Source organism: Cucurbita pepo, chromosome 2, assembly GCF_057944985.1.
Source record: "Cucurbita pepo subsp. pepo isolate OVF chromosome 2, ASM5794498v1, whole genome shotgun sequence".
NCBI classification, from domain to species: Eukaryota; Viridiplantae; Streptophyta; class Magnoliopsida; order Cucurbitales; family Cucurbitaceae; genus Cucurbita; species Cucurbita pepo.
Genome location: NC_141799.1, coordinates 1,233,770 through 1,257,426, shown reverse-complemented (window position 1 = coordinate 1,257,426; position 23,657 = coordinate 1,233,770). Strand labels below are relative to the sequence as shown.

The 23,657-nt window shown below is 37.1% G+C and overlaps 5 protein-coding genes across 14 annotated transcripts; 1 reads left to right on the top strand and 4 right to left on the bottom strand.

Moving 5' to 3' along the window:
- Positions 1–456: 456 nt before the first annotated feature.
- LOC111788118 (putative xyloglucan glycosyltransferase 12) lies at positions 457–3,911 on the top strand. 2 transcript variants are annotated; one of them, XM_023668326.2, is made up of 6 exons: positions 457–732; positions 914–1,719; positions 1,810–2,118; positions 2,203–2,493; positions 2,573–2,686; positions 2,788–3,911. In XM_023668326.2, the coding sequence occupies exons 2-6, from the start codon at positions 940–942 to the stop codon at positions 3,412–3,414; spliced, it is 2,121 nt and encodes a 706-aa protein (XP_023524094.2). In that variant the 5' UTR covers positions 457–732; positions 914–939; the 3' UTR covers positions 3,415–3,911. The 2 variants fall into 2 exon arrangements, with proteins under 2 accessions (XP_023524094.2, XP_023524092.2); XM_023668324.2 differs by having other exon boundaries at positions 458–732; positions 855–1,719.
- Positions 3,912–5,365: 1,454 nt separating this feature from the next.
- Positions 5,366–8,521, bottom strand: LOC111788194 (transcription factor bHLH74). Of its 3 annotated transcripts, XM_023668460.2 has the most exons (7): positions 6,901–8,517; positions 6,553–6,825; positions 6,397–6,465; positions 6,250–6,321; positions 6,006–6,170; positions 5,857–5,938; positions 5,366–5,789 (listed from the first exon to the last, which is right to left on the bottom strand). In XM_023668460.2, exons 1-7 carry the CDS (start codon positions 7,429–7,431, stop codon positions 5,767–5,769), a joined length of 1,215 nt encoding a protein of 404 aa, XP_023524228.1. In that variant the 5' UTR covers positions 7,432–8,517; the 3' UTR covers positions 5,366–5,766. The 3 variants fall into 3 exon arrangements, with proteins under 3 accessions (XP_023524228.1, XP_023524227.1, XP_023524225.1); XM_023668459.2 differs by having other exon boundaries at positions 5,366–5,938; positions 6,006–6,161; positions 6,901–8,521; XM_023668457.2 differs by having other exon boundaries at positions 5,366–5,938; positions 6,901–8,520.
- A 4,417-nt stretch (positions 8,522–12,938) lies between these two features.
- On the bottom strand, positions 12,939–16,227 carry LOC111788167 (AP2-like ethylene-responsive transcription factor ANT). Of its 3 annotated transcripts, XM_023668417.2 has the most exons (10): positions 15,380–16,211; positions 15,238–15,285; positions 14,663–15,152; positions 14,503–14,585; positions 14,348–14,356; positions 14,184–14,272; positions 14,040–14,113; positions 13,914–13,964; positions 13,754–13,830; positions 12,939–13,461 (listed from the first exon to the last, which is right to left on the bottom strand). In XM_023668417.2, exons 2-10 carry the CDS (start codon positions 15,266–15,268, stop codon positions 13,001–13,003), a joined length of 1,365 nt encoding a protein of 454 aa, XP_023524185.2. In that variant the 5' UTR covers positions 15,269–15,285; positions 15,380–16,211; the 3' UTR covers positions 12,939–13,000. The 3 variants fall into 3 exon arrangements, with proteins under 3 accessions (XP_023524185.2, XP_023524184.2, XP_086977695.1); XM_023668416.2 differs by having other exon boundaries at positions 15,238–16,227; XM_087121569.1 differs by lacking the exon at positions 14,348–14,356 and having other exon boundaries at positions 15,238–16,227.
- Positions 16,228–17,513: 1,286 nt separating this feature from the next.
- LOC111788276 (RNA-binding protein 1) lies at positions 17,514–18,845 on the bottom strand. Of its 5 annotated transcripts, XM_087121573.1 has the most exons (3): positions 18,720–18,802; positions 18,452–18,499; positions 17,514–18,363 (listed from the first exon to the last, which is right to left on the bottom strand). In XM_087121573.1, exon 3 carries the CDS (start codon positions 18,326–18,328, stop codon positions 17,639–17,641), a length of 690 nt encoding a protein of 229 aa, XP_086977699.1. In that variant the 5' UTR covers positions 18,329–18,363; positions 18,452–18,499; positions 18,720–18,802; the 3' UTR covers positions 17,514–17,638. The 5 variants fall into 5 exon arrangements, with proteins under 5 accessions (XP_086977699.1, XP_086977696.1, XP_086977697.1 ...); XM_087121570.1 differs by lacking the exon at positions 18,452–18,499 and having other exon boundaries at positions 18,720–18,845; XM_087121571.1 differs by lacking the exon at positions 18,452–18,499 and having other exon boundaries at positions 18,725–18,845.
- A 2,291-nt stretch (positions 18,846–21,136) lies between these two features.
- LOC111787604 (protein neprosin-like) lies at positions 21,137–23,208 on the bottom strand. The gene is made up of 7 exons (XM_023667619.2): positions 22,978–23,208; positions 22,790–22,876; positions 22,491–22,700; positions 22,220–22,381; positions 22,083–22,136; positions 21,846–21,992; positions 21,137–21,643 (listed from the first exon to the last, which is right to left on the bottom strand). Exons 1-7 carry the CDS (start codon positions 23,149–23,151, stop codon positions 21,263–21,265), a joined length of 1,215 nt encoding a protein of 404 aa, XP_023523387.2. The 5' UTR covers positions 23,152–23,208; the 3' UTR covers positions 21,137–21,262.
- Positions 23,209–23,657: the final 449 nt, after the last annotated feature.

The following is a 23,657-nucleotide window of genomic DNA, read 5'->3' as shown; positions in this document are numbered from 1 at the left end:
ATTTTCCATTATAAAACTCGTCAGCCTAAAAATTAATTATCAAATAATTGCAAATAATAATAAATATCAAGCTAATCAACTTACCGTGTTTTACCCATTTTCGCCTTTACGTTACGCGTTTAGGTTTTGGATATCAAGGCTGTTCATTTCCTTTATTTTATCTCTGGTAAGTTTTATTTCATACTGTAAAAAGTTAAAACGGAAGTAACGGAAGTAAAATTCTGCGGCTTGGTTCCATGGATGTTGTGTAGTTGTTAGCGGCGGTTTAAAACCGAGTAAATGGAGACGAAAAAGGAAGAAAAATAAATAATTATTTATTTTTATAATCAGTATTATTATATAAATGGTGTTCTGTTCTGTGTGTTAATTCAATTCAGGAGGGGATTTTGAAGAACAACACCCCTTTTCTCTAAAGAAATCGTTTTCATAAGGCTAATGATTTGACTTAACAACGTGCATTCGGAATTCTTATAAAAGAATTGAAAGACGTGCTGAGCTGTTACCATTCCATTTCTGAGTCCTTCGCTCGGCTATCTCTCTTCCTTCTCTTATTACCTTCGTGACCTTCTGTGGTGCAAGCTGTAAAAGAATGGAAGCTTATTTGGACACATCTCGGGTTCAACTCATTCTTCCTTTGGATATCTCTCGTATAAGTTGTCACCGAATGTCGCAATGATTTAGAGACGGCCACTGCTGCATTCTTCACCACGCGTCTTCTTTCGCTTCTTCCAAGTATTTTTCTTCCCCATTCTGTTCTCTCTCTTGTTTTTGCTGTTTCTCCGACAATGAGATCAGAATCTTAGCCATTTTGTTGTCCTTTTTTCTTCTCTTTGTGGGTCTTTTTCGATTTTAAGATCGGTTTCAGAATTTGGGTCTTTAGGGGTTTTGGGGCCTGAAAATCGGTGTTCTGCAGCTGGGGTTTTGAGATCGTAGCTCAAAATGGCTCCCTCGTTTGATTGGTGGGGAAAAGACACTCATAGAGGAACTCCTGTTGTTGTGAAGATGGAGAATCCGAATTGGTCGATGGTGGAGCTGGAAGGTCCGTCGAAGGATGATTTTCTCATCGCCGGCGACTCGCCGGCGACTCGGACTAGAGAGAAAGCCCGAGGCAAAAACGCTAAGCAACTCACGTGGGTTCTCCTACTTAAGGCTCATAAGGCTGCTGGTTGTTTAACTTCCATTGGCTCTGCAATGGTGGACCTAGCCGCCGCTGTTAGACGCCGTGTTGCTTCTGGTCGGACTGACGCCGATGACGCCGACAATGACGTCTCTGTTGGAGGCAGAGTGAAAGAGAACCCCACTGTGAAAACGAGATTCTATTCTTGTATCAAAGTGTTTCTATGGCTGTCGGTGCTTTTGTTGGGTTTTGAGATTGCGGCGTTCTTCAAAGGCTGGCATTTTGATACTCCAAAGCTTCATTTGGATTATCTCTGGGCATCTCAGTGGGGCTTTAAAGGAGTTTTTGATTGGATTTACGCTCAATGGGTATTGATTCGAGTGGGTTATTTAGCTCCTCCTCTTCAGTTCTTAGCCAATGCCTGTATCATATTGTTCATCATTCAGAGCTTGGATCGTTTAATCTTATGTCTGGGTTGTTTCTGGATCCGATTCAAGAAAATCCAACCAGTTCTTAAACCTGGAGATTTAGACCTTGAATCCGCCGAAAAGGGCTACTTCCCAATGGTTCTTGTGCAGATCCCCATGTGCAATGAAAAAGAGGTGAAATTCTTTGTTCATATCCTCTGCTTTTGCCGGAAATCGTTTTAGTTCTTGTTGATAATTGAGTTTGTGTGTTGTTCTTCTTCTCAGGTTTATCAGCAATCAATCGCTGCTATCTGCAACTTGGACTGGCCTAGAACCAAGCTGCTAATTCAAGTTCTTGATGACTCTGATGATCCAACAACCCAATTGCTGATACAAGAAGAGGTTCATAAATGGCAGCAAGAGGGCGCCAACATTGTTTATCGTCATAGAATCATTAGAGATGGTTACAAGGCTGGCAACCTCAAATCCGCCATGAATTGTAGCTACGTTAAAGACTACGAATTCGTCGCCATCTTCGACGCCGATTTTCAACCCACACCTGATTTCCTTAAAAGAACTGTTCCTCATTTCAAGGTACTTGAGGCTCTTTTTGCAAATCAATTGTGTTTTGGAGTGTCCTTAGATGATTGTTAACTCCATTTTTCAAATGGCACTCAGGATAATGAGGAGCTCGGGCTGGTTCAAGCAAGATGGTCGTTCGTGAACAAGGACGAGAATTTACTGACCAGGCTGCAGAACGTTAATTTAGCTTTCCATTTTGAAGTAGAGCAGCAAGTAAACAGTGTGTTCCTCAACTTCTTTGGATTCAATGGCACTGCTGGTGTGTGGAGGATCAAAGCCCTCGAGGACGCCGGTGGGTGGTTGGAAAGGACCACGGTCGAGGACATGGATATCGCGGTCCGTGCTCATCTTCATGGATGGAAATTCATATTCCTAAACGACGTCGAGGTACTAATCGTTGTTCATTATATGATAATTTAGTGTGTTTCTGAGTTATTATTGAACATAATTTTACCTGTATGATCAGTGCCAATGTGAGCTACCAGAATCTTATGAAGCTTATAGAAAACAACAACATAGATGGCATTCTGGTCCAATGCAATTGTTTCGTCTTTGTCTGCCTGCTATTATTCGATCAAAGGTATCGTTATTCGATCGAACGTGCAATTATTCGTTTTGTTATCGAATTATGGCTCGATCAAATTGCTGATATAGTTCTCTTACGTGATTGATTCAATGCAGATTAGTATATGGAAGAAGTTCAACTTGATCTTCCTCTTCTTTTTGCTCAGAAAATTGATATTGCCCTTCTATTCTTTCACACTTTTCTGCATAATTCTCCCAATGACAATGTTCGTTCCTGAAGCCGAGCTACCCGCGTGGGTCGTTTGCTATATCCCAGCCACGATGTCGTTTCTAAACATCCTACCTGCCCCAAAATCCTTCCCTTTCATTGTCCCTTACCTCCTTTTTGAAAACACCATGTCAGTTACCAAGTTCAATGCCATGATCTCAGGGCTCTTCCAGCTTGGTAGCGCTTACGAATGGGTTGTCACGAAGAAATCGGGTCGGTCCTCGGAAGGTGATCTTTTGTCGTTGGTAGAGAGAGAGCAAAAGCATCAAAGAGGGGCGTCGGCACCCGACTTAGAAGAGATGAAGGAAGAGCTTGAGAAGCAGGAAAAGAAAGCTTCTTTGCGGAAGAAGCATAACCGAATATATACAAAAGAGCTGGCATTGGCTTTCCTTCTCTTAACTGCATCAGCACGGAGCCTTCTGTCTGCTCAAGGGATCCATTTCTACTTCTTGCTATTCCAGGGGATCTCGTTCCTGCTCGTCGGGTTGGATTTGATCGGCGAACAAATAGGTTGATTGTAAAAAAACAATGTATGGATCTCTGTAGGGAAGAACACAAGGAAATTACCCCCCCAAAAAAAAAAAAAAAAAAAAAAAAAAAAAAAACCACAGTGGAATAACTTGAAGAAAAGGGAAGGCTTTTGAGAGTCGAAAGATGAAGAGAGCCTCAGAATATGCTTCAAAATACGAATGTGAAGTCCATTTCAGTTGAATACAGGCGAAAACAAAGGAGCATTATAAGGGGACAGTAGCAAAAGACATAATATTGGACAGAGATAACGCTTATTTCAAAGGGCGATGCTCTTCCAGTGTGTGTATGTAGGTTTTTTTTTTTTGTTTTTTTTTTTTTTGGTTTTGTTTCTGATAATGTTGTTTCAATTCGTTTGTTTTTGATACTTTTGTAAGAAAAAATTTCATCAAAAATATGATGAAGAAGATGAAAGATGAGATGGGGACATAAGAATTTGGTTCATATTTAATGACAGTTTCTTGTGCCGTGCCTGTTAGACGAACACGACTCTATGATATTGTCCACTTTGAGTATAAGCTCTCATGGCTTTGCTTTGGGCTTCCCCAAAAGGTTTCATACCATACAAATGGAGTTAATATTCCTCACTTATAAACTCATGATCATTCCCTAAATTAGTCGATATGAGACTTCCATCATCTAACCGTTCCTTCCTTCCGGTTGCTTTCGTGGTGGTGTTGGTTGCTTTCGTGGTGGGTTGCTTTCGTGGTGGTGTTGTCAATGAGAAGATGTTGGGTAAGCCTAAATTTACCTGACCAAAGCAATTTTGACCAAAGCAATTTTGTTTGTGGATTGGGTGATTGGTCGGCGATTGGTGCGTTTAAGGTTCAAAGATATCCAAAACTTAACTGTCCAAATTCGAAAGATGACACCTAATAGTGGGAGAGGAGTTGCAGCCTACACGCGGCAAAGCTTTCTAAACCTTTTTTTTGTTCGGATTTAAACATTTATTTGTTTTACTATTATTATTATTATTTAATTTCTTGTCTCTACCCTGTCTGTCCATTGAATTTTAAATGGTTGAAAGTATTTTCGGTTTATATTTTAGATAATATTATTTTAATCTTGATTTTTTTTTTCTTTTAAATGGTATAATACATATTATATTAATAATTAAAATTTTCCACACTCTTAAATACCAAACATAAACAAACATAAACAAGTCTACTACTACAAAAGGTTTCCACCATATTTTCAATTGTTATTGTCATCATTTTGGTATCGAATGTCACAATTGCACTCTTGCGGTAACAACACAGCGGTTGTGTCTCACTTGTTCTAACCCAACAAACAAATCATCCGTGTTAAATTCAAAATTCACATACAATATTGGCTTAGGTTCGTGTCAAAATTTAATGCAACTTATTGATAGTTTGAATTAGTCAAAACATTTATAATCAATTGATATTTTGGAAAACATATTAGTTATAAAATATATTTTAGATTCAGCTAATATTTTTCTCTTCATATTTGATTTTGATTTGTAATATATTTTATTTTATTCTCAAGATTTAGTTAATTTATATTTTATTTATGGGTAGGTATTAGTTGGTATCTTATATCCTATCTAAACGTCCTGAATATCAATGAATATTGAACCTTCCATCTTAATTATATTTCTCATTCCTAAATCTATATTTTTACGTTGAATAATAATATTTTCATATCTATTTATATTTTTGAGCGGTAGATATTGTGTCATCTCGAATCACTTTGATACAAATGTTTTAGAAAATAAGTTGAAAACAATGTTATGGGATCTGATTTGATTTATAAGTGGTTAGATTCAAAAGTTGATATAATTGAATGAAGAACAAAAACAGAGATAAAACTTGACTGACACAAATGATAAATCAAACAGAAAAAAAGTGGAAAAGTTTTGCCAAAAATGAATCGGTGAGTTGAAACAGAGATGATTCGACAAGATCAGAAGAGATCGAAATGAAATGGCAGCTTGTGATCTTAAATTCATTAAAGATTCATCGTATCGCCACCGCCATGGATACGCAGAACGAAGCATATAAGCATGCTCTGTTCTTGTCCTACTAACAAACAAATGAATATTAAGAGTCCCAAATGAACAAAACCCAAGAAAAAAAATGATACCAAATACAAATAACAAAGGAAGATTTCATCCTTCTCTTCCAAAATTTCCATGAAAACTCAACACTAATCTACAATCCCCAATTCAAACCAATTCTCATCATCAGCCCTCACCCACGTTCTAAATTTACATTCGCTATCAATCCATCTTCTTCTGCTAAAACTCGAAGAACAATAGTCAGAAACCGAGTCCTATACATTTGAATTCCCCTGTCTCCTCCTCCATCTCCAACCACTCAGCGCTCTGCTTTCAACCTCCCTGCCATCGCCAAATCAATTACCATCTGGAAGTTCAGAATGCAAAGCTATTAGATTATGAACCCTACCATTTGGTCCCAAATTGTCAATGGCCGAACCCGAATCGAAACCCATTTGAAGAAGAGTTTGGATATCACTTTCCAACATCGTCTGCACCAAAATGGTATTCCATTCAACACATTTGCATTAGTTGAGTATTAACTTCAAACTTGAGTACCTGAGGTAAAGAAGGAAACTGCGTGGATGTGGATGTGGATGCCATATTCGACATCATCCCCTGAAACTGAAACATCCGGTGAGCGGGGACGACCGGAGGAGCTGCGCTCATCCCAGGATGATCAAATCCTAGAACACTTCCATTGCTGCCTCGTACCTGGAAAATCTACACGAAAACAGAATCAAAATGGTTCATGGACGACATTGTATAACAATCTAACCAGCCGACACAATAATGAGCTTACATCTTTGGATAAAATCCGCTCGAGATCGATGTTCATGTCGGGGTTGACAGTAGCAAGTTTCATCGACAAAAACTGCAACAAACCCAACAAAATTCATAATCTCAACCGACATTCAATTCAAATTCTGTTTGAATTTTTAACGCATACCTCAACCTGTTGTTGCAGTGATTGAACATAGTTTATAATTTCATCAAGCATTACAGCTTTTCCAGTAATCTAGAGACAAAAAACAGATCGAAATTCGAGTGAAAATCAAACATGGAGGAGCTGAAAAGGGCGGCTGGAATTAAAGCAATCCATTACCTTATTGCATCCAGGAACAAGTTCTTGAAGCAATCTCATCCGTTCACTAATCTTCTCCCTCCTCACCCTCTCAGCAAGGCTATGGCTGTTTGTGGCTTGCCCTCTTCTAGCTCGCACATGAATGTAATTTTCCTTGGGAGCTTCTCCACTGTTACTGGACTTCTCTTTAGCTTGTTTTCCACTTCGTAAATTCTGTTCCATTTCTGGATTTTTCTCTTCTTGTGTACTCGAACTTTCCCCAGAAACATCTTTTTTCACTTTCCCTTCAGATTTCTGCTAAAGAAACAGTAAATTCAACGCCATGATTTGAAATCAAAGTGGTAATTGAAGATTTGTGGATGTTTTTACCGTATTTGAGCTAAATGGGAAGGCGGAATCAAGGGCTCGTTTTCTGATTTTACCATTTGGTGAACCTAATGCAGCTTCTTCACCAGATGGTGGTGGTAAAGTTTCTTGTGATGTTTGAGCAGTGTTGGCAGTTCCTCCATTTCTGTAACTTGAAGAACACCCTCCAAGAATCTGATCAGCAAGACCAAAAGAACCGAACATGTCGGAATAATTCCCACTCCCAAAACATGGCAACTTCGTACCCATCTCTAAATCTGTCGGATATTGAACAGTCTGTGATGTGCCACTTCCTCCTCCATGATGATGATTCTCCAAAACAATAGGAAAGGAATTTGAAAAATCTCGATGTGAGGAAGCCATTGAAGCAGCTCCAAAGCTCTCACTTTGACCTAATGAAACCAGTGGATCCCAACCAGACCCATAAAACGAACCCATCGCCATTGTTACTGAAGTTCTATCCGAAGATGGACAATTCAGTAACCCATCACTCGAATTTCGAAAACCCATTTCGTCATTTTCGAGATCACCCATTTTCCTCCCCTTGCTAGTCAGTTTACAGTTACTTCCAATGAAAGGAAAACAAAAACGAAAAGACAAAGAAAATATATTAAAAGGGAAAGGCGATTTTGACCAGAGTTGAGCCGCTGATATCTTGCAAGACTAAACAAAGAACAAAATGTAGGCTTTGCAGCTTTATAAGACGTTAAAGTAAAAGCAGCTTCTCAAATGCAGCATCCCCATGAACAAAAAAGCTAAAGAGAAAGAAGAGAGGGTGTTGTTGAAGGTGTAGAACAAGCTTGCTCTGTTTTGCTCTGTTTTGCTCTGTTTTGCTCTGTTTTTTCTACTCTGTTCAAATGCAAAAGGGAGAAGACGAGAAAGTGAAGCTTTGAGAGTATAAAGTGGAGAAGAAACAACGACATTAGCTACAGAACAGCTCATGAATGCAGCAAAAGGAAAGCAGATTCGCTTTTAACTTTTGGGTATGAAAGAAAAACATTTTCCAACTTCTCCATCGAATCAAACACCAAAATATGATTGATTTAAGAAGCCTCTCTCTCAGGGTTCTTTTCTTCGGCTTAGAACAGAAAAAATCTGAAAAGGGATTCCTGCAAAGTTTCAGGAAATGAAAATGGTCGGTCTTAACAGAGAAGCTATAAAGAGAGACGTAGTAAACCAATGGGTGAAGTTATGAACCAAGAAAGAAGTGGAATTCACGAAATGGGTTGGTTCATGGTTGCATAAAGGGCAAAGAAAGCATCGAATTCCAACTTTTATAGAACAGAGACAGAGACAGAGACAGAGAGAAGAACACAGACATTTGCTCACCTGTGTGTGGACATGTATGAATTAGATATTAAAAGACAAGACATCATAGACTAACTAATGCCAACTGCTCTTGTTGATGCTAAATTATTACACAAAACCTAATCTCTACCTCTCTTTTTTTCCACTTTAATTTTGTATATTACTTTCTCTCTCTCTCTTCTGCAGCTTTGAATTAAAATACTCTGTTTTTTTTTCTTTCTTTTCTCTGTTTCTCTCTCTCTCATGCTGCTAATGATAGGAGAAGTGAAGCAGTGGAGAAGGGGAGATGTTCTTCTCTTCAAGCCCAAGCTTGCTTCCTTCTTCCTTTCATGTATACTTTCTCTTATTTAACTGACACATTTGCCTCCCTATTCTAAAAGACTCTTCTTTGCTGTTACACACTCATTTTTTCAACTAACCCCTCCTCTTCTCCTTCATTATTGTTCTACCTAATCTCATTTTAATCTCTTCAATCCTCTCTTTCTTTCTTTTTCTTACTTTTAACCCAAATTTTGATTCTTTTTTCTCCTCCCCATCTTCAAGTTTTTAAGTTTAGACGCTGCGAGAATCTCGTAGAAGTCCGTGTTAATCTTCATGAAATCCAAGAAAATACTCACATCAATGTAGCGTTGTGTCCAACATGTTTCGATGTACTTTCAAATCTGTATCTATAGTGCCTTTAAGAGAGTGACCCTGATAATAGGCTAACTAAAAAAAGACGTAAAAGAAATGAAAGTTATTACTTATATCACACCGTCATCTTCTTTCTTTGAAGCAGTTTTATGTTGGATGATCTTAAAAATTGGCTGAAATACATGAGAGTGAGGAAAAAACATGCTGGAGGAGCTTATGTTGGTCTGTCATGACAGTCTTCACTCTTATGAAAGAAGGAGTAAGCAACGTAACCATGTCGCAGAGCAATGTTGGGCCATCAAGTATCGAATCCGAATTTCAAATCTTGGGTATGATCGTGTTATCGTTGAAATGGGAATGGTGGGTGATATATTAAAAGGGGAATTTGAGGAGTAAAAGTAAAGAAGAAGTGGGGTTAGTTTAGTTTATTGAAAGAATGAGCTGTAATAAGAGTGGTTTGTTTAGGTGATTTGGGTGCTTTATAAGGAATATTGGAATCTAATCATCCAAATTTACTTCCTTGTCCCTTGCTCTACCATTTCCAGCTATACTCCATGTCTGCATCTAAATTTCTCCCTTCTTTTTTTTTTTTTTTTAATTTTAATTTTAATTTCTATTATAATTATTTAAAATTAAAAAAAAAAAATTAATTTTAGAAAATTATTATAAAAGAATGCATGATTGTGATGGTACATCAAACTTATCACTGTACCTTCTCACTCCAAATCATTCCTCTCTCTCTCTCTCTTCATCCTTTTTTTTCCAATTTTAATTTCTTCCAGATTTAAAACAGTATCATTTGAGTGATTACCCTCGCATGCCCCAACGCCAACCATACATATATTAATTAATAAATAAATAAATAAATAAATAAATAAATAAATAAATCTCCATTTCTGACTTTGTACATGAATGCTTACCTCACAGACCTTCATTAAATTAAAACATATTTAACCTTATTTTAATACGTCGAACGTGACCTTAATACGAAGCTAGAGGTTCTAACTAGTAAGACCCATCAATACGTCGAAAGTGCGATGGGGTTTTAGCTCGATAACTTCGCGTTGAAGAAGCAATTTTAATTTTAATGTTACATTTAGCTTTTAAAAAAAAAAATTTAGAGTTAAAATTGAAATAAAAATAATAATAAAATGATATGTAGAGTTGAGAAATCTGAGGCGTGCGATATGTGTGGTCCTACTTCACCGTCAATGATGGGTTTGGTCCGTTAAACGAGAATCTCTATGGATTTTTGCTTTTTTTTTTTCTCTAAAAGACTTGATGTCGACTTATGTTAATATCATATGTTATATTTATTTATGTTTTTAATATATGTTCGACTGTCAGTCAATACCTAAAGAAAATCTATTTTCATTCATTTAATATATAAGATATGATATTAAATTAATTAGGGAGTGGGAGTTTGTTTTTAAAAATTAGGGTACTTTGCAAAGCTAAGCTCAGCCCATGCTTTTAAAGAAGCCTTTTCTCTTTACATAAAGCAACCACATTTCTCTTTCCCTATTAGAACAAAAAAGATGATCATTACAACTAAACACACACTTACGTGCATTAACACAATTGTAATTATAGAGTTACGTTGAAATTAGAATGTTTTTCTCCACAATGATATGATGTTGTCTAGATATTGTCCAGTCTGAGCATAAGCTCTCATGGCTTTGCTTTAGGTTTCTCCAAAAGGCATTATACGAATGAAGATAGTATTTCTCACTTATAAACCCATGATCATTCCCTAAATTAGTTTTTTTTTTTTTTTTATAGTATGCTCAACGGATTCTTGATATTGGACGATTAAAATGGCTCTTCGTGCACCTAACTACTACAATCATTATAATTTTAAACGGCTCAAATATTAGAATGATTTGTGTTTATTATGTAGGTAACAAAGTCTCAAGTTCTACGGCCTTATATTCTCTTGTTGTCTCATATTATTACTCCACCTATTAGATTTTGTTCATCAAATGGAGATCCTGCACAATTTCCTATAAAAAAAAAACTATTTTCTTCAATTGCCTCGTAACAAATGAAAAATTGAAATAGAGATTTTCACATTCTTATAAGGAGTGCTTCATTTACCTCTACAATTAATGTAGAATCTCACGTATATAAGGTCAAAGGTTGAAATCTTCTTATTCTTTGTATTATTGAACATTTTTTTAAAAATTATTCTTAACGTGTAATGTCCCACATTGGTAGGAGAGGAGAACAAACCACCATTTATAAGAATGTGAAAACTTTAGGGTAGGAGACGCGTTTTAAAGTCTTAAGGGGAAGCCCAAAAAGAACAGTATCTGTTGAGGGTGGATCTGGGTCGTTACATAATGTGATTGTTACTCTTATATCTTAACTAACTTTTTCGAGCTTGCATTAAATTGTATCGATCAAAATGAAATTGGTAATAAGTTAAAGAGATGGAAGAAAGTTGTGATGTCTCACATTGGTTGGTGTGGAAACCTTCCCCTAGTAGACGCGTTTTAAAGCCTTGAGTGAAAGCTCGAAAGGGGAGAAGACAATATCGGGGAGTTGGGAGTTGGAAGATAGAGAAAGAGTAATTGAAACACAATCCATGAAGAGATGAGAGTTTAATGATAGTTGTTAAGTGGTTGGAATTGAATGAATGTTCCCACATCCACAAGCTACCATTTTGCATTCCCCTTCATGCGTAACACAATCGCCACTCTTTTCATCTTCATTCCAAAACCAAACATTAACATTAAGAAAAACAAACCCAATCTTTGCTTTGCTTTGTTTTTAAGAATAATGTTGCCTCCTGCTGTTTCTGTTTCTGTTTCAAACAAACATTCATCTCTATCACTATTACGCCCTTCTCCAGATAAGGTAAGTTGGACCTGGGCTTCCTGATTACTCTGATCAAATGTTGGAGGTTTAAATGTATAATGATTTTAATTAATAAGTTTTAAAAATTTTAAAAAATAATTGATACAATTATATAAATTTTTAATGGATTCTTATATCATTATAAAAATGGATTAGTAAATAAATTTATTTACAAACTAAATTTGTAATTTAATGAAAACTTCCCAAAACGTTAATTTTTTACGTAGCCTTGTATTGCTATGGGCGGCCCTCAAAAGAGGGGGAAAGCAATCCGCTCTTGGGACCGGCCAACGAGGCTGATAGACTGGGCCGAAAATCCCTACTAAAGGCCCACAAATTTACTGGGCTTTTTGTAGCATTTCGTATAAAGCCCAAGTTCTTTTTTTTTCTAATTTACTGGGCTGATAGACTGGGCCGAACATCCCTACTCTAGGCCCACAAACCTTTATAAGAAATATTAAATTTCATAAAGAAAAGTACAACGGATTGTTTGTAGCGGAAGCGAAAGCGAAAGCAGAAGCATGATGATCGAAAGTTTTTCCTAGTTGCCCCTAAACAAATATAAAATAGCACTTACCCTTACCTCCGTAACAATACTAGACCGACCTTTATATGAGCGTAACAATACTAATGCTCATACTTGAATCATATCATATATCAATATGAGAGAATTTACTGCATGATATCCAATTGAATCCAATAAATATGTGAATATATGTGAGGAAGGCACAAAAAGTATCCATGAATTCGAAAAGTTCATGAACCAAATCTTTACGATAATTCCAAAACCGTTTGTGTCGCACAGCAGGCTCAGCTAAAAGAAGTAGGAATGGCGACGTTGATGGGTCTGCACATTCATAGACAAAAATATACTAGAATAAAGACATGGTTTTGGTCAAACCCATGCCCTGTTTGTATTATTGGCAATGGGTATGAGCTGCGTTTGTACTTGCCATTAGAGGGGAAAAAAAAAAGTAAAAAAAAGCACACTCCATCATTCTGAGCCAAAAGATTCGAGAAAAATAAGGTGGATTAGATCATGATGTTGATGGTTAGGAATCGTGACTCTCTACAATGGTACGATGTCCACTATTAACATAAACTCTCGTGACTTTGCTTTCAGCTTCCTCAAAATGGCCCATGGCCCATACCAATGGAGATGTATTTCTTACTTATAAATTCACGATCATTCCCTAAATTAACTAATGTGGGACTCCCTCCTAACTATACTCACTAGCGAGTGGAATTGAAGACAATTCATTAAACATTGAAGAAAGATATTGAAAGAAGCTGTCTGTCTGTCTCAGACATCATTCCAAACACTTGACATAACAGGCAAAGAAACTGAAGCATTGGAGAAATGTGCCCTGAACTTCCTTGAATCCTTCCCCATTGCCGTTTCCACTCCCATCAGATGGTTTAGGTAACCACCGGATGTTACCGACTTCCGGTCTATGGATTCAATGGTTGTGTTTCGATCCAGCAACATCGTGTCGTCGAATGTCGACCTCAAATCTATGTTGTTGCTGTTGGAAATCTCCGAGGGGTCGATTCGATCGATGTTTTGTGTCGGTTCTTTGCGCTCGATTGCGTTGGTTAGTTTGTTCTCTTTGTTTCGTCTTGCTATCTCTCTTGAAAGAAGGCTGCTGCTCACCATGATCCTTTCTACGTTGTATCTTGAAGTGTCGAAGTTTGTAACCGCGTTTGTGCCACGGAACTTGATGGCTGCTATGTCATATGCTTCAGCTGCTTCCTCTTGTGTGCCTGGACATCATTATCAGATAAATTATGCAAGAAGGATAAATAGCAAAGCTAAAATACTTGTTCTACGTCAATGTAACGCCCTAAGTCCACCGCTAGTAGATATTGTTCTTTTTGGGCTTTCCCTTTTGACCTTCCTCTCAAGATTTTTAAAACACGTGTGCTAGGGAGAGGTTTTCACACCCTTATAAAAAATGCTTCGTTCTCCTCCCAACTGAAGTAAGATCTCACAATCCCACCTCAAACATAAAATTGAACAACTAGGAACTTAAAAGCAATAGCAATGGCAACAAACCAAATGTTCCAAGATAGAGGTCTTTATTCCCGGCGACTCTTCCGATCCGAGCTTGCCATCTCCCATGCTGATGATGTCTGAAAACAGCAGTCAAAAACTCAATCTAGCAAACAAAACGAGTAAGAAAAAGTCGAGCATTGATCGAGTCTTATGAACACACCTAGTTACTCCTCTGTATATCGAAGCTCCCCTGGAGAATCCACTGCTTTTCCTGAAAACCAAAAGCCAGTTAATGAGACTATACACAGAAATATGAAGAGCAAATCTTGTGGTAACATACTGATACCTTCTCAGATGGGCGACATATTCTTGGCGGTTCATGTTCTTCATTTCTTCAATTTCAACTTGATAATTCTTTAACTGCAAAAGTCCATAATCAAAAGGAATCTGAAAACTGAAACGGGTCGATAACGCTACGATCATATCATACCGGGAAGTTCAAATGCGTGGAGGGTCCCCAGTACTTGAAAGCTGCAAGATCATAAGCTCTTGCTGCTTTCTCCTCCATATCATAGCCACCTGAAATTCAAATTACTATCCATAAACTTCCATGTGATCGACTTCCTTACGCCTAGTTCTTGAACAAAGGCTTACCGAGATAAACTGAAGTCCACACAATTGAATTAAACAGCATCCATATGGAAGTTGAACATGACATGCAACAAGGAAATGGTTTGAAGTCAAAACATGGATTTGAAGAACAGCCAACAACATTGGAGGAACATGACAAGCAACAAGGAAAGACAAACCTTGTCTTCCTTTCCTGGTTTGGCCTTCCTTCTTACAACTATTATCCCACAAATGAGCCTCATATCTACCAGTCCATCTATGTCTGATCAGAAAGAACTATCAAAACATTACTAACATACATAGGGGAAAAAAAGAAGCAAGAACTTAGTTTAGAACAACCTCGAAACACCTCTGTACTGTGACGTTCTTTGTCCGAACGTGTCGATCGACTTCCGGTGCACCGGCTTCTTTCGACCAAGCAAACCCCTTTTCTTTGTTTCCATGGTGGCTAGTCCAGGATGACAATTTTGGGTTGGAGCAGTAACACAACTAGACTGAGAACCAGGACTCATTGACAAGCTAAGAGGCTCTACGTCTTGGCTACTCATCCGATCGATACGCTGCTCCAGAGCGTGTCGAATTTCATAGCTATGGCTTGCAATATGAGACTCCTTGTTGGCATCCTCAGCTGGAAACTGGAACATTCCAAAAAGAATATGTTGCTCTTGTTGCTTAAAAAGATTCAAACAATGTTGCCTCTCTGAGACAGCATCAGCACCATCATTTTGATTGTAATATATGCTGTCTAAGCTCAAAGCTGTGGCCTCTCTTCCATGATTTGCACTACCAAGAAAGTCCTCAAGCTTTGGTGAGATATTTGGCAACATTTCTACACATAAAAAGGTAAAATCTAAATGTTTTCTTTAAGAAACTTCATCAGATTGAAGCTTTGACAGAAGAGAAAAGAAACAGACCTTGAGGTTGTAATGTGCTGAGTGACTCCATGAAACAAAGAGATCCATCTGAATTGAATGGCATTACAGACAAGGGAGAAACCAAATCACCATTATAATGCTGAGAAGCTAAGAAACTATTTGGCATGGCGTTAGAACTTGCCTGGCTTTGGCCTTGGTAGATCACTCTACGTTTATGATACTCAAGTTGTCTACTTATGCAAGAGTTTCTTGAGTGTTTTGCTCCTAGTTGATATTGAAGCAAAGAAATTCAATCATTGTAGATAAAATAAGAGGCGATGTTTCTGAACGAGATGAACAAACAAAAAGAAAACTAGAAGAGAAAATTCCCCATTTGCATAGGGATTCGTGTGATTAAGAAGCCATCATCTCATGTTCGACGGTCTTTAAATTGTTCTTCAAATGGGCAACTCAAACTACAGAAACCCAAATAAAAAAAATCAAACAAATTACAGATTGAAGCCAGGTGGGTCTTCTCTAAAGCACCCAATTTCTCAGTAATGCTGAAGAAAATCGGTGCATTATTGGCCACTTTTCTCTCCCCAATTACAGAAGGTTGCTAAATCAAGGAGTTGATGAAGGACAGAGAGCGGGGCAAGCGGGGGTCAGGTAACCAAAATGGGCACTTCCTCTTTATTGTATCCATTATTTTGGTTGCTTTATCAAAGTGGCAGTGCAGAGCAGGTCTGATGGATTTGACGAGCAGAGCGTCTGAGGTTGGTGTCTTTTTCGTAGTATGGTGTGCAGATTGTTGGGCGTGTTCTTGCAGTCCAAAGGAGCTCATCTATCTAACTTTAAATACCGCTCCAGTCTTCGTTTTCATATTTCATTTCCAAATCCAACAGGAAAAGGTGTCGACAGAAGATCCAGCAAGAACACTGTTTTATGCGGTGGCCACAGAGGGCTGAGGGTTTGGACAAAAACAAAAGGTGTCTCTCTGGTGTGTGTGGGGATGGGGCCATCTCATTCCGCCATTCCTGACTTTTGAGCATTGACATTGGGGGCTTGGCAGCTTACCGTGTGCTGTGTCTACAGACATTTTTGTTCACTTCTACACTTTTTTGGTGGGTGAGATTCAAAATGTATATCAAATGTGAAAAGGTGATATATACATATATAGTCAATGAGGTTGGTATTTGATGCAATAATCTCATTGTAACTCCATGTTAGCTCCTCACGAGATGAATTATACATTAGTTATGAGAAATTCGGACTTCATGGACAACGTCGGTGTATGCTTAAGTGTTGAATGACGTTTGAGAGAAATATTTTAGAAAACGTGATCGAGGAAATACGTTGAAAACAATTTGAAAGAAAATAATGTTATAAGCTAAAAACGATTACGTAACAACGACTTTGATAGCATATAACTTGGGTAGAAAGACGTGACAACTAGTCATATTCCCTATAGTACGTTTTGGGGTATTTTAGCTCTAATGGGTGTAGACATGATTTTGGTGAACGGTCGTATACCCCCCATATTAACACAACATGAAATAGTAAATGTTTATCTATGATGAAAGCATGCAAAAGGGATTTGGAACAGGCATGCATAAGCATAACCAGGACATATGACATACAATCATAGACAACATACCTTGGACAAGCATGACCGTGACACTAAGCATACCTCAACTCGGGCTCTATTGAACACCAGTTGGTTTCATGACAACTATTCAACTTAACACTCCTCATAATACCCACCCGTGGTTAATTCTACAATTAAACTTGGTCGGTAGCCTAGGTGGGTTTTGGATTCTTAAGCTCTACATCCTTCCATGCAAGCTAGTTTTCAATTCAAGTGGGAACTAAAAATGATGGTTCAATTACATTTCAGTACTTAATATTGAAAAAAAAAAAAAAAGTTAAATTTTAATATTTAGGGTTTTAAAAGCTAATTCTATACTAATTTTCATAATTTTGTCCTTATAAAATAATGGCTATCCTTTAATAAATTTATTGAATACGGATCATTGTTGGTTGGAACTTAGGTACTTAGGTAATGAAGTGGGCAAACCAAAAGTGGCCCAAGCTTTCTGAGGTTAGAGTTGTTTTGTGGTATTGAGCTCACCAATGGAGTCGATACTAGCAATGGGCTACTTAACTTGTTAGGCTATACGGAAGACCCCACCCTCTTCTACAGACCAGACCAGGCCTTCTTGTCTCAAATGTTAATAAAAGATATTAAAAAAAATCTAAAACCACTGTAACAGTTGCCTGAGTGTTCCACACGACCATGAATTCATCACAAGCAGATAAAAAAAAAAAAACAGAGATTAGAAAAAATATAATAGAAAGAACTAGACAAATCTACAGAATTTACAAACTAAATGCCCTTATAACAAGATCAAGAGCAAATCCAATCATAAATCCCAAGTTTCCATGTACAAAACGGATCCTTTCAAGCTTTATCCTTAGCATGAAATGGCACTGCGTCAGCCGACATATTTTTCTGTGCACGAGAGGGGGGCTCAACCTTTCTTCTCCCATCAGCAGTTTCATATCCAGCCACCGGAGTAGATAGCCCATTGCTTGAATACGTTGGATAAACTAGAGAATTTTTATGAGGTGGAGGAAACATTCCAAAGAAATTTGGAGCATACCATGCAGCTGGTGAAGCCATGGGACCAAAGCTGGGGGAAAACCAATTCCCATAGGGGTCTGAGCCATATAAACCAAAACCTGGTCCATAAGGTGGAAAAGGTGTAAAACCAGGATAAACTGTATAACCACAGCTATAATATGGGTAAGAGGGAAGAACATTGCTTTCAGAAAGAGGGCTTTTGGAAATATGGCCGCCATTGTAGTTCCCCTTTTTTGGGATGGCTCTCTTCACCTCCACACGCCTACCATTTAACTCATGAAAGTTATTTTGAAGAACAGAGTCAACGGATTGTACAGAATCAAACGTGATAAATCCAAATCCTCTAGGGCGTTTAGTTACACTATCACGCATCACGACTACGTCAGTTACCCGACCAAACTTTTCAAAGTAATTTTTGAAGTCATCTTCAGTCAATTCAGCCGATAATCCTCCAACAAAAATCTTTCTGCCCCTAAATTGATCTTCCATCCTAGTACCATTACTCATTCTTTGATCTCTAGCTAGCTCCACAGTTTCTTTGCCTACGATTGTGGACGAAAACATAATAAATCAGCCGAATAATAGAAGGACGTGAATCACAAAAAATTAACTTTTCCAGTAAGCCTTCACCTTCTTGAATCGATCAAATGCCCTAATTCATGAACCGTAAACCATACACTACAAAATTAAAGATGATTTTTTCATCTTCGGCGGCCTCCACAAAATTCACACAAAAGAATTCTAATTAGTCCTAAAACCCTAATTGCACTAAAACCCTAACCATTGCCTCAAAACAGATGAGATTATACCAGTCAAACTGTCATGCGAGCAAAAAAAAAAAAAAAAAAAAAAAAAAGAAAAAAAAGAAAGAAGAAGAAAATTACGGAGTATATTGTACCTTACTTTTTTACTTCGACAGTGCAGAGATACAGGAGAATTTCGGCAAAACGCAGGGTAGAGACAGATGCCGCGTTGAAAGCAAGTGGCCGAATACATCAAACCATCGGTATTTAACCAATTTTTTCCCCCAAAATTGGGTCTACAATTATAGTGAAGCCCTAACATCAGTTTCTTCTTTATTGTTAATGGGCCTGCGATATCAATTCATGGGCCTGCAGCTATTCATTAATGGGCCTGTACGAAAAATGTTTTATATAATATGAGTTTACATAAAATATTTGTCTTAAATTATTTAGTTTTTTTTTTTTTTTTTTTTTTTAATTTGTATCCATTATTTGTTTTTAAAAATAATTTAATTTATATTTATAGTTATTTAAAAATTTTAAATTTAAATTTGGATTACTTTAACCTATTTGAGAAGATAATTATGCACTTAAAAAGTGCTTTTTTAAAAATAAACCCACAAACTTATTTTAATTATTAAATTAAAAATTACATTAAAAAAAAAGACGTATTCATTTTTAGGTCAAATTAATATTTACTAAAGTTAATATGGATTTATTCATTTTTGGTCAAATTAATATTTACTAAAGTTAATATGGATTAATTAAATAAAAAAAATAAAAATAAAAATAAAAAACACTTGTGGGTGAAGGAGTAACAACGGCAGCAGAGTCTCTGAATTCCTTTCCAAGGAATCACACGAATGAGGAAATAAAATGTTGAAATGTTGATAACTTAACACTGAAATCACATCCTCAAATATATGGCTTAATTTAATTTAATTTCAGTTAGTTGGAGCGAGTTCATCAATCGTCTCTAGCAATTTTGTACATTTGAAAGCCCGATCGGAGCTGCCAATAGCTAATATAGATATCTTGTTTGACAGACAATCGGCACTCGATTAAGCCCAAAATACCAAAAATTACATATATAAATATGTATGAACACCAAAAATCGAGCAAACCTAACACAGTCGCATTGATTTTTCAATCAGCCATGGCGAGTTCGAGTTCGAGTTCGAGTTCTCTTCCACTGGACTTTGATTTCGAACTCCTTCAAACGAGGACGAACGTGCCGTTCTCTTGGGAGGCCAAGCCGGGGGTTCCGAAGTTGCAATCGAGTTCCAGCCCTAGCGTAAGCACGTTCGAGAAATCAGCGTTGAAATTGCCTTCGCCGCCGTACCGATCGGAGAGTGCTAGGCTTCCCGATGACTACGGTGAGGCGATCCCCTGTTCTTCTCCGCGGGCGAAGAGTGCGAGGATGGCTAAGGAACATTTGTGGCTTGAAGCTTATTCCGACGACTTTGGATCGTCTTTTGGTTTCGGGTGCTGTAAACGGGATGGTTTGAAGGAGAGAGATCCTTTTGTTGAAGCCTATAAGAAATGCACAAACGGCCCTTCGAAGAACCGTCGGCCAATCGCCGGCGGTTCTGCAACAAATGGAGTTAAACGTCCTGGTATTAGAAGAAGATTACTTTTTTCACTTTCACGGAAGTGCTGCGCTTCGTCCCCGTGACTGGGAGTTTTTATTTGGAGGAAATTAAAAAAAAATTAAAAATTAAAAATTAAGATAATGTCTTAAATCTCTCCCAATATATATTTCTTACTTATAAATTCACCTAAAATTATTCTCTTAATTAGCTAATGTGAGACTCTTTTTCCAATTCTCACATTGAACAAAATATACCAAAGAGTCTCCCTTGAAATCTATGGAGCCCTCGAACAACCTCCTTTTAATCGAGACTCGACTTTTTTGGAGCCCTCGAACAAAGTACATCTTTTATTCGACACTTGAGAATTCTATTGTATAATATTGTTCACTTTGACGATATGTTAGGAATCATGAACTTCTACAATAGTATAATATTGTTCACTTTTAACATAAGTTCTCATCGTTTTTTTTTTTTGTTTCTCAAAATGCCTCATGTCAATAAAAATGTATTTCTTACTTATAAAATCATGGTGTATCCCTTTAATTAACTAATGTGGGACTCCCTCCTAACCATCATCGAGATATTCAACTTGCATATTGACTTTCTCATAAGAGAACAAACTAAAGGTGTACAAAGCCGCACCAGGAAGAGGATTTGGTGCATAGGCATCTTTGGAGGGCGGTGTGAACTTCGGACGAAAAATGCAGCAAAAAAGTGAATATTTAAAAGGTGGTACGCACAAGATTGATTTTGAAAATTGATCCAAAAAAAAAAAACTATAGTTTCATATTTTTATTGTAAAAAATAAACTGGTTTGGATGAGACTTGATGATCACAAAACAAAGACATTTATACTAATTTCCTTTATATATATGTTGAGTTGTTGACTAAATTACTAAATTACCCTACCAAAATTTTAATATTATAAAAAATATTTAGTATAGAATATTGAATAACCATGAATTAATTCAAAATTCATATTATGCATCTATTAAAATATTATAAATTTGTATTATGTTTTATTAAAATATTGTAAATTTTCTTTCCCTTTTATTAGAAAAATAAAACTTTAATAACTTCTTAAACAACCCTTCCTTTAGATGATATTAATGGCAGTCACGACTGCGACCTGGACCGCCATAGAAGAACACAGGCTCAGTAGTATAGGTTCGTTGATAATTATCAGCAGAGTAACAAAAAGGCTCATTAGCCCAAATTCCGACTCTCTCTGGATACTTCAATTGCAACGAATTGTCCACGATCCTTGGCAGCATCACATAACTAGCGTGGCTATAATGCCTCCCTGCATAATCTCCACTCCCCATGGCCGTCCTCGTGTGTGGCACTTTCTTTACATGTGAGCTGAACACTTCACCGCCCCATTCCACCAATGTTGCGCTGTGGCGCAGATATCCGAATAACGTCGGTGGCCAATACCCCACAGGCCACCCTTGCACATTCAACCACCAATTGCGTGACCGAGGATCCTGCATGGTGCATGAGTTATAGTTTATCATATATGTCATATTTGACCATTAATTACAAACAAATATGTTGTATGATTGAAGATATTTAGCAACTTTTAGCATGTGTACCATATTTGACCATTTAGCCGTGTTGTTTTAGCAAATATACTCACTAAGTTGAGTAATTCGTGGAGGAGGGAAGATTGCATATGAAATTAGATACCTGAAAGATACCGACAGAGATAATGAACTGTTGTCCACCTCTGGTTGATATGGGATCAATGACAGCACCAAGTACCACTTTGGGGTTCGTTTGGACAAACCCACTACAAGTTAAATCAAAGCACCCTGTCGATTTGTATGAATCCACCTAACCATTTTTCCATGTTATATAAATTTTATACTCAAATTTTTTCAATATTCTCTCCTAGTTCTTATAATTGAAAACTCTCAATCTTACCGTCCAATGTACACTGAGTCGAGTTTTTGTATCTCCATATAGCCTCCGATTTACCTATAACGACAAAATAAATTAAAATTAAATGTTAAAACACGTACTACTAATTAAGTTTAAATAAAATTAATAATAAAACGAACCATCCAGCCAGCTTCTACGCTTTCAAATTTTTCAGACGGCCCATTTTTCAACCAAATTCTTGAAGCCGTGAAGTCATTTGGCAAATCAACTTTAGGGTTCCAAACATTAATCTGTCCTGAAGCGCCAATGTAATTGTAGCCTGCCGTATACAGGATTGACGTCTGATTCATATTCAACACCAAATTATAAGATAATTAGCAACAAATTAGTCGACTAAACTTTAATTTTGAAACCCAAATAAAAAAGATGTTTATGGAAGGTTTTGCTTACGGAACGGTTGACTTCTGACCCGAGTTTGGAACTTCCATAAAAGAAATTATTTCCAAAGCTATCGAGAGAATTGACTCTGAGTAAGTCTTGTTCACGAACTTTGCGAATTGGAATGGTTCCTTTGGGACATCTCCCACTTCTTTGCCATACTTGAAACGCCTCGTTTTGCTCAACCGACATCTTCCAATCAACGCTCCAATTGGGTTCCATCTATATGCATATATGCAAGCATTGGTTAAGAGCGTAAAGAATATGATTAGGGTTACACATAATGATTTGATTAACATGAAGAAATGAACCTGAATGGTGTGATTCTTTAGAGCCGGATGGTCAAAAGCAGGCTGTTTGTAAATGTCAACACAGTCGATAATATCTCCATCTTCACTCTGCATAATTTCCATGCAAAATTATACGTCAAAAACCGATCAAAAAGGCATTAAATTTTTTTAAAAAATTTGAAAAAAGGCAATGAAAAGAAAGATGTTACGTAGATGGTGTGGAGGGCAGGCTTATTAAGAAGCTTTAACTTCTTTTGAATCTGCACCGATAATTGTTGAGAATTATTCATCACCGGAATGGCTGCATGAGCTTGGAGAACGGCAGCAGCAATGGCGAAAGCCACCATTGCCAACAGCTTCCCTTCATGATCTGTGTTCCTCATTTTCTCCGAAACAAACCCAATACAAAAGGTCGGATTTTTATTTGTTTTCTTGGGTTGAAGAAGAGAATGGAGAATTCAAATATTTATACCAAATTTTGTTCATCCATTTGGAAGTTAATAAAACTGAATCTCATAACAGAAATAAGGTAAAAGTTGGAGGGAATGGCAGAATAGGAATGCATGGTTTATTAACCATAGCTTTTTTCTGTTTTAACAATTTTTTTATTTTTAGTTTTTATTAAGATTTTAAAAATCTTTTTACATCTGAAAACTCTCTTTAATAGACTTGTTTTAAAATAGTGAGATTGACAACTATACGTAACCCGCTGAAACTGACCATATTTACTAGCGACGAACTTAGACCGTTACATTTGCATTAACCAGTTAACTAATATATCAGTGTTTATGTTGCGACATTAATATCTTAGATTTCTTATAAAAAAAAAAAAACATTTATAGAATCAAAATTGGAGCAAATTTATAATTTAATCCTTTAAAAATTAATA

Excerpts from the sequence above, each read along its gene's own strand:
- LOC111788118 (XM_023668326.2), top strand. The coding sequence starts at position 940 with ATGGCTCCCTCGTTTGATTGGTGGGGAAAAGACACTCATAGAGGAACT. Across the intron at positions 2,494-2,572 it reads TATTCCTAAACGACGTCGAG|TGCCAATGTGAGCTACCAGA; the intron begins GTACTAATCGTT and ends CTGTATGATCAG. Across the intron at positions 2,687-2,787 it reads CTGCTATTATTCGATCAAAG|ATTAGTATATGGAAGAAGTT; the intron begins GTATCGTTATTC and ends GATTCAATGCAG.
- LOC111788194 (XM_023668457.2), bottom strand. The coding sequence starts at position 7,431 with ATGGGTGATCTCGAAAATGACGAAATGGGTTTTCGAAATTCGAGTGAT. Across the intron at positions 6,322-6,396 it reads CACTGCAACAACAGGTTGAG|TTTTTGTCGATGAAACTTGC; the intron begins GTATGCGTTAAA and ends GGTTTGTTGCAG. Across the intron at positions 6,171-6,249 it reads AGCGGATTTTATCCAAAGAT|ATTTTCCAGGTACGAGGCAG; the intron begins GTAAGCTCATTA and ends GTTTTCGTGTAG.
- LOC111788167 (XM_023668416.2), bottom strand. The coding sequence starts at position 15,364 with ATGCCAAATAGTTTCTTAGCTTCTCAGCATTATAATGGTGATTTGGTT. Across the intron at positions 15,153-15,237 it reads CAGCACATTACAACCTCAAG|AAATGTTGCCAAATATCTCA; the intron begins GTCTGTTTCTTT and ends TTTTATGTGTAG. Across the intron at positions 14,586-14,662 it reads CAGTACAGAGGTGTTTCGAG|ACATAGATGGACTGGTAGAT; the intron begins GTTGTTCTAAAC and ends CTTTCTGATCAG.
- LOC111788276 (XM_087121570.1), bottom strand. The coding sequence starts at position 18,328 with ATGAGTAATGGTACTAGGATGGAAGATCAATTTAGGGGCAGAAAGATT.
- LOC111787604 (XM_023667619.2), bottom strand. The coding sequence starts at position 23,151 with ATGAGGAACACAGATCATGAAGGGAAGCTGTTGGCAATGGTGGCTTTC. Across the intron at positions 22,137-22,219 it reads GCGTAGAAGCTGGCTGGATG|GTAAATCGGAGGCTATATGG; the intron begins GTTCGTTTTATT and ends TTGTCGTTATAG. Across the intron at positions 21,644-21,845 it reads TCTCTGTCGGTATCTTTCAG|GATCCTCGGTCACGCAATTG; the intron begins GTATCTAATTTC and ends TGCACCATGCAG.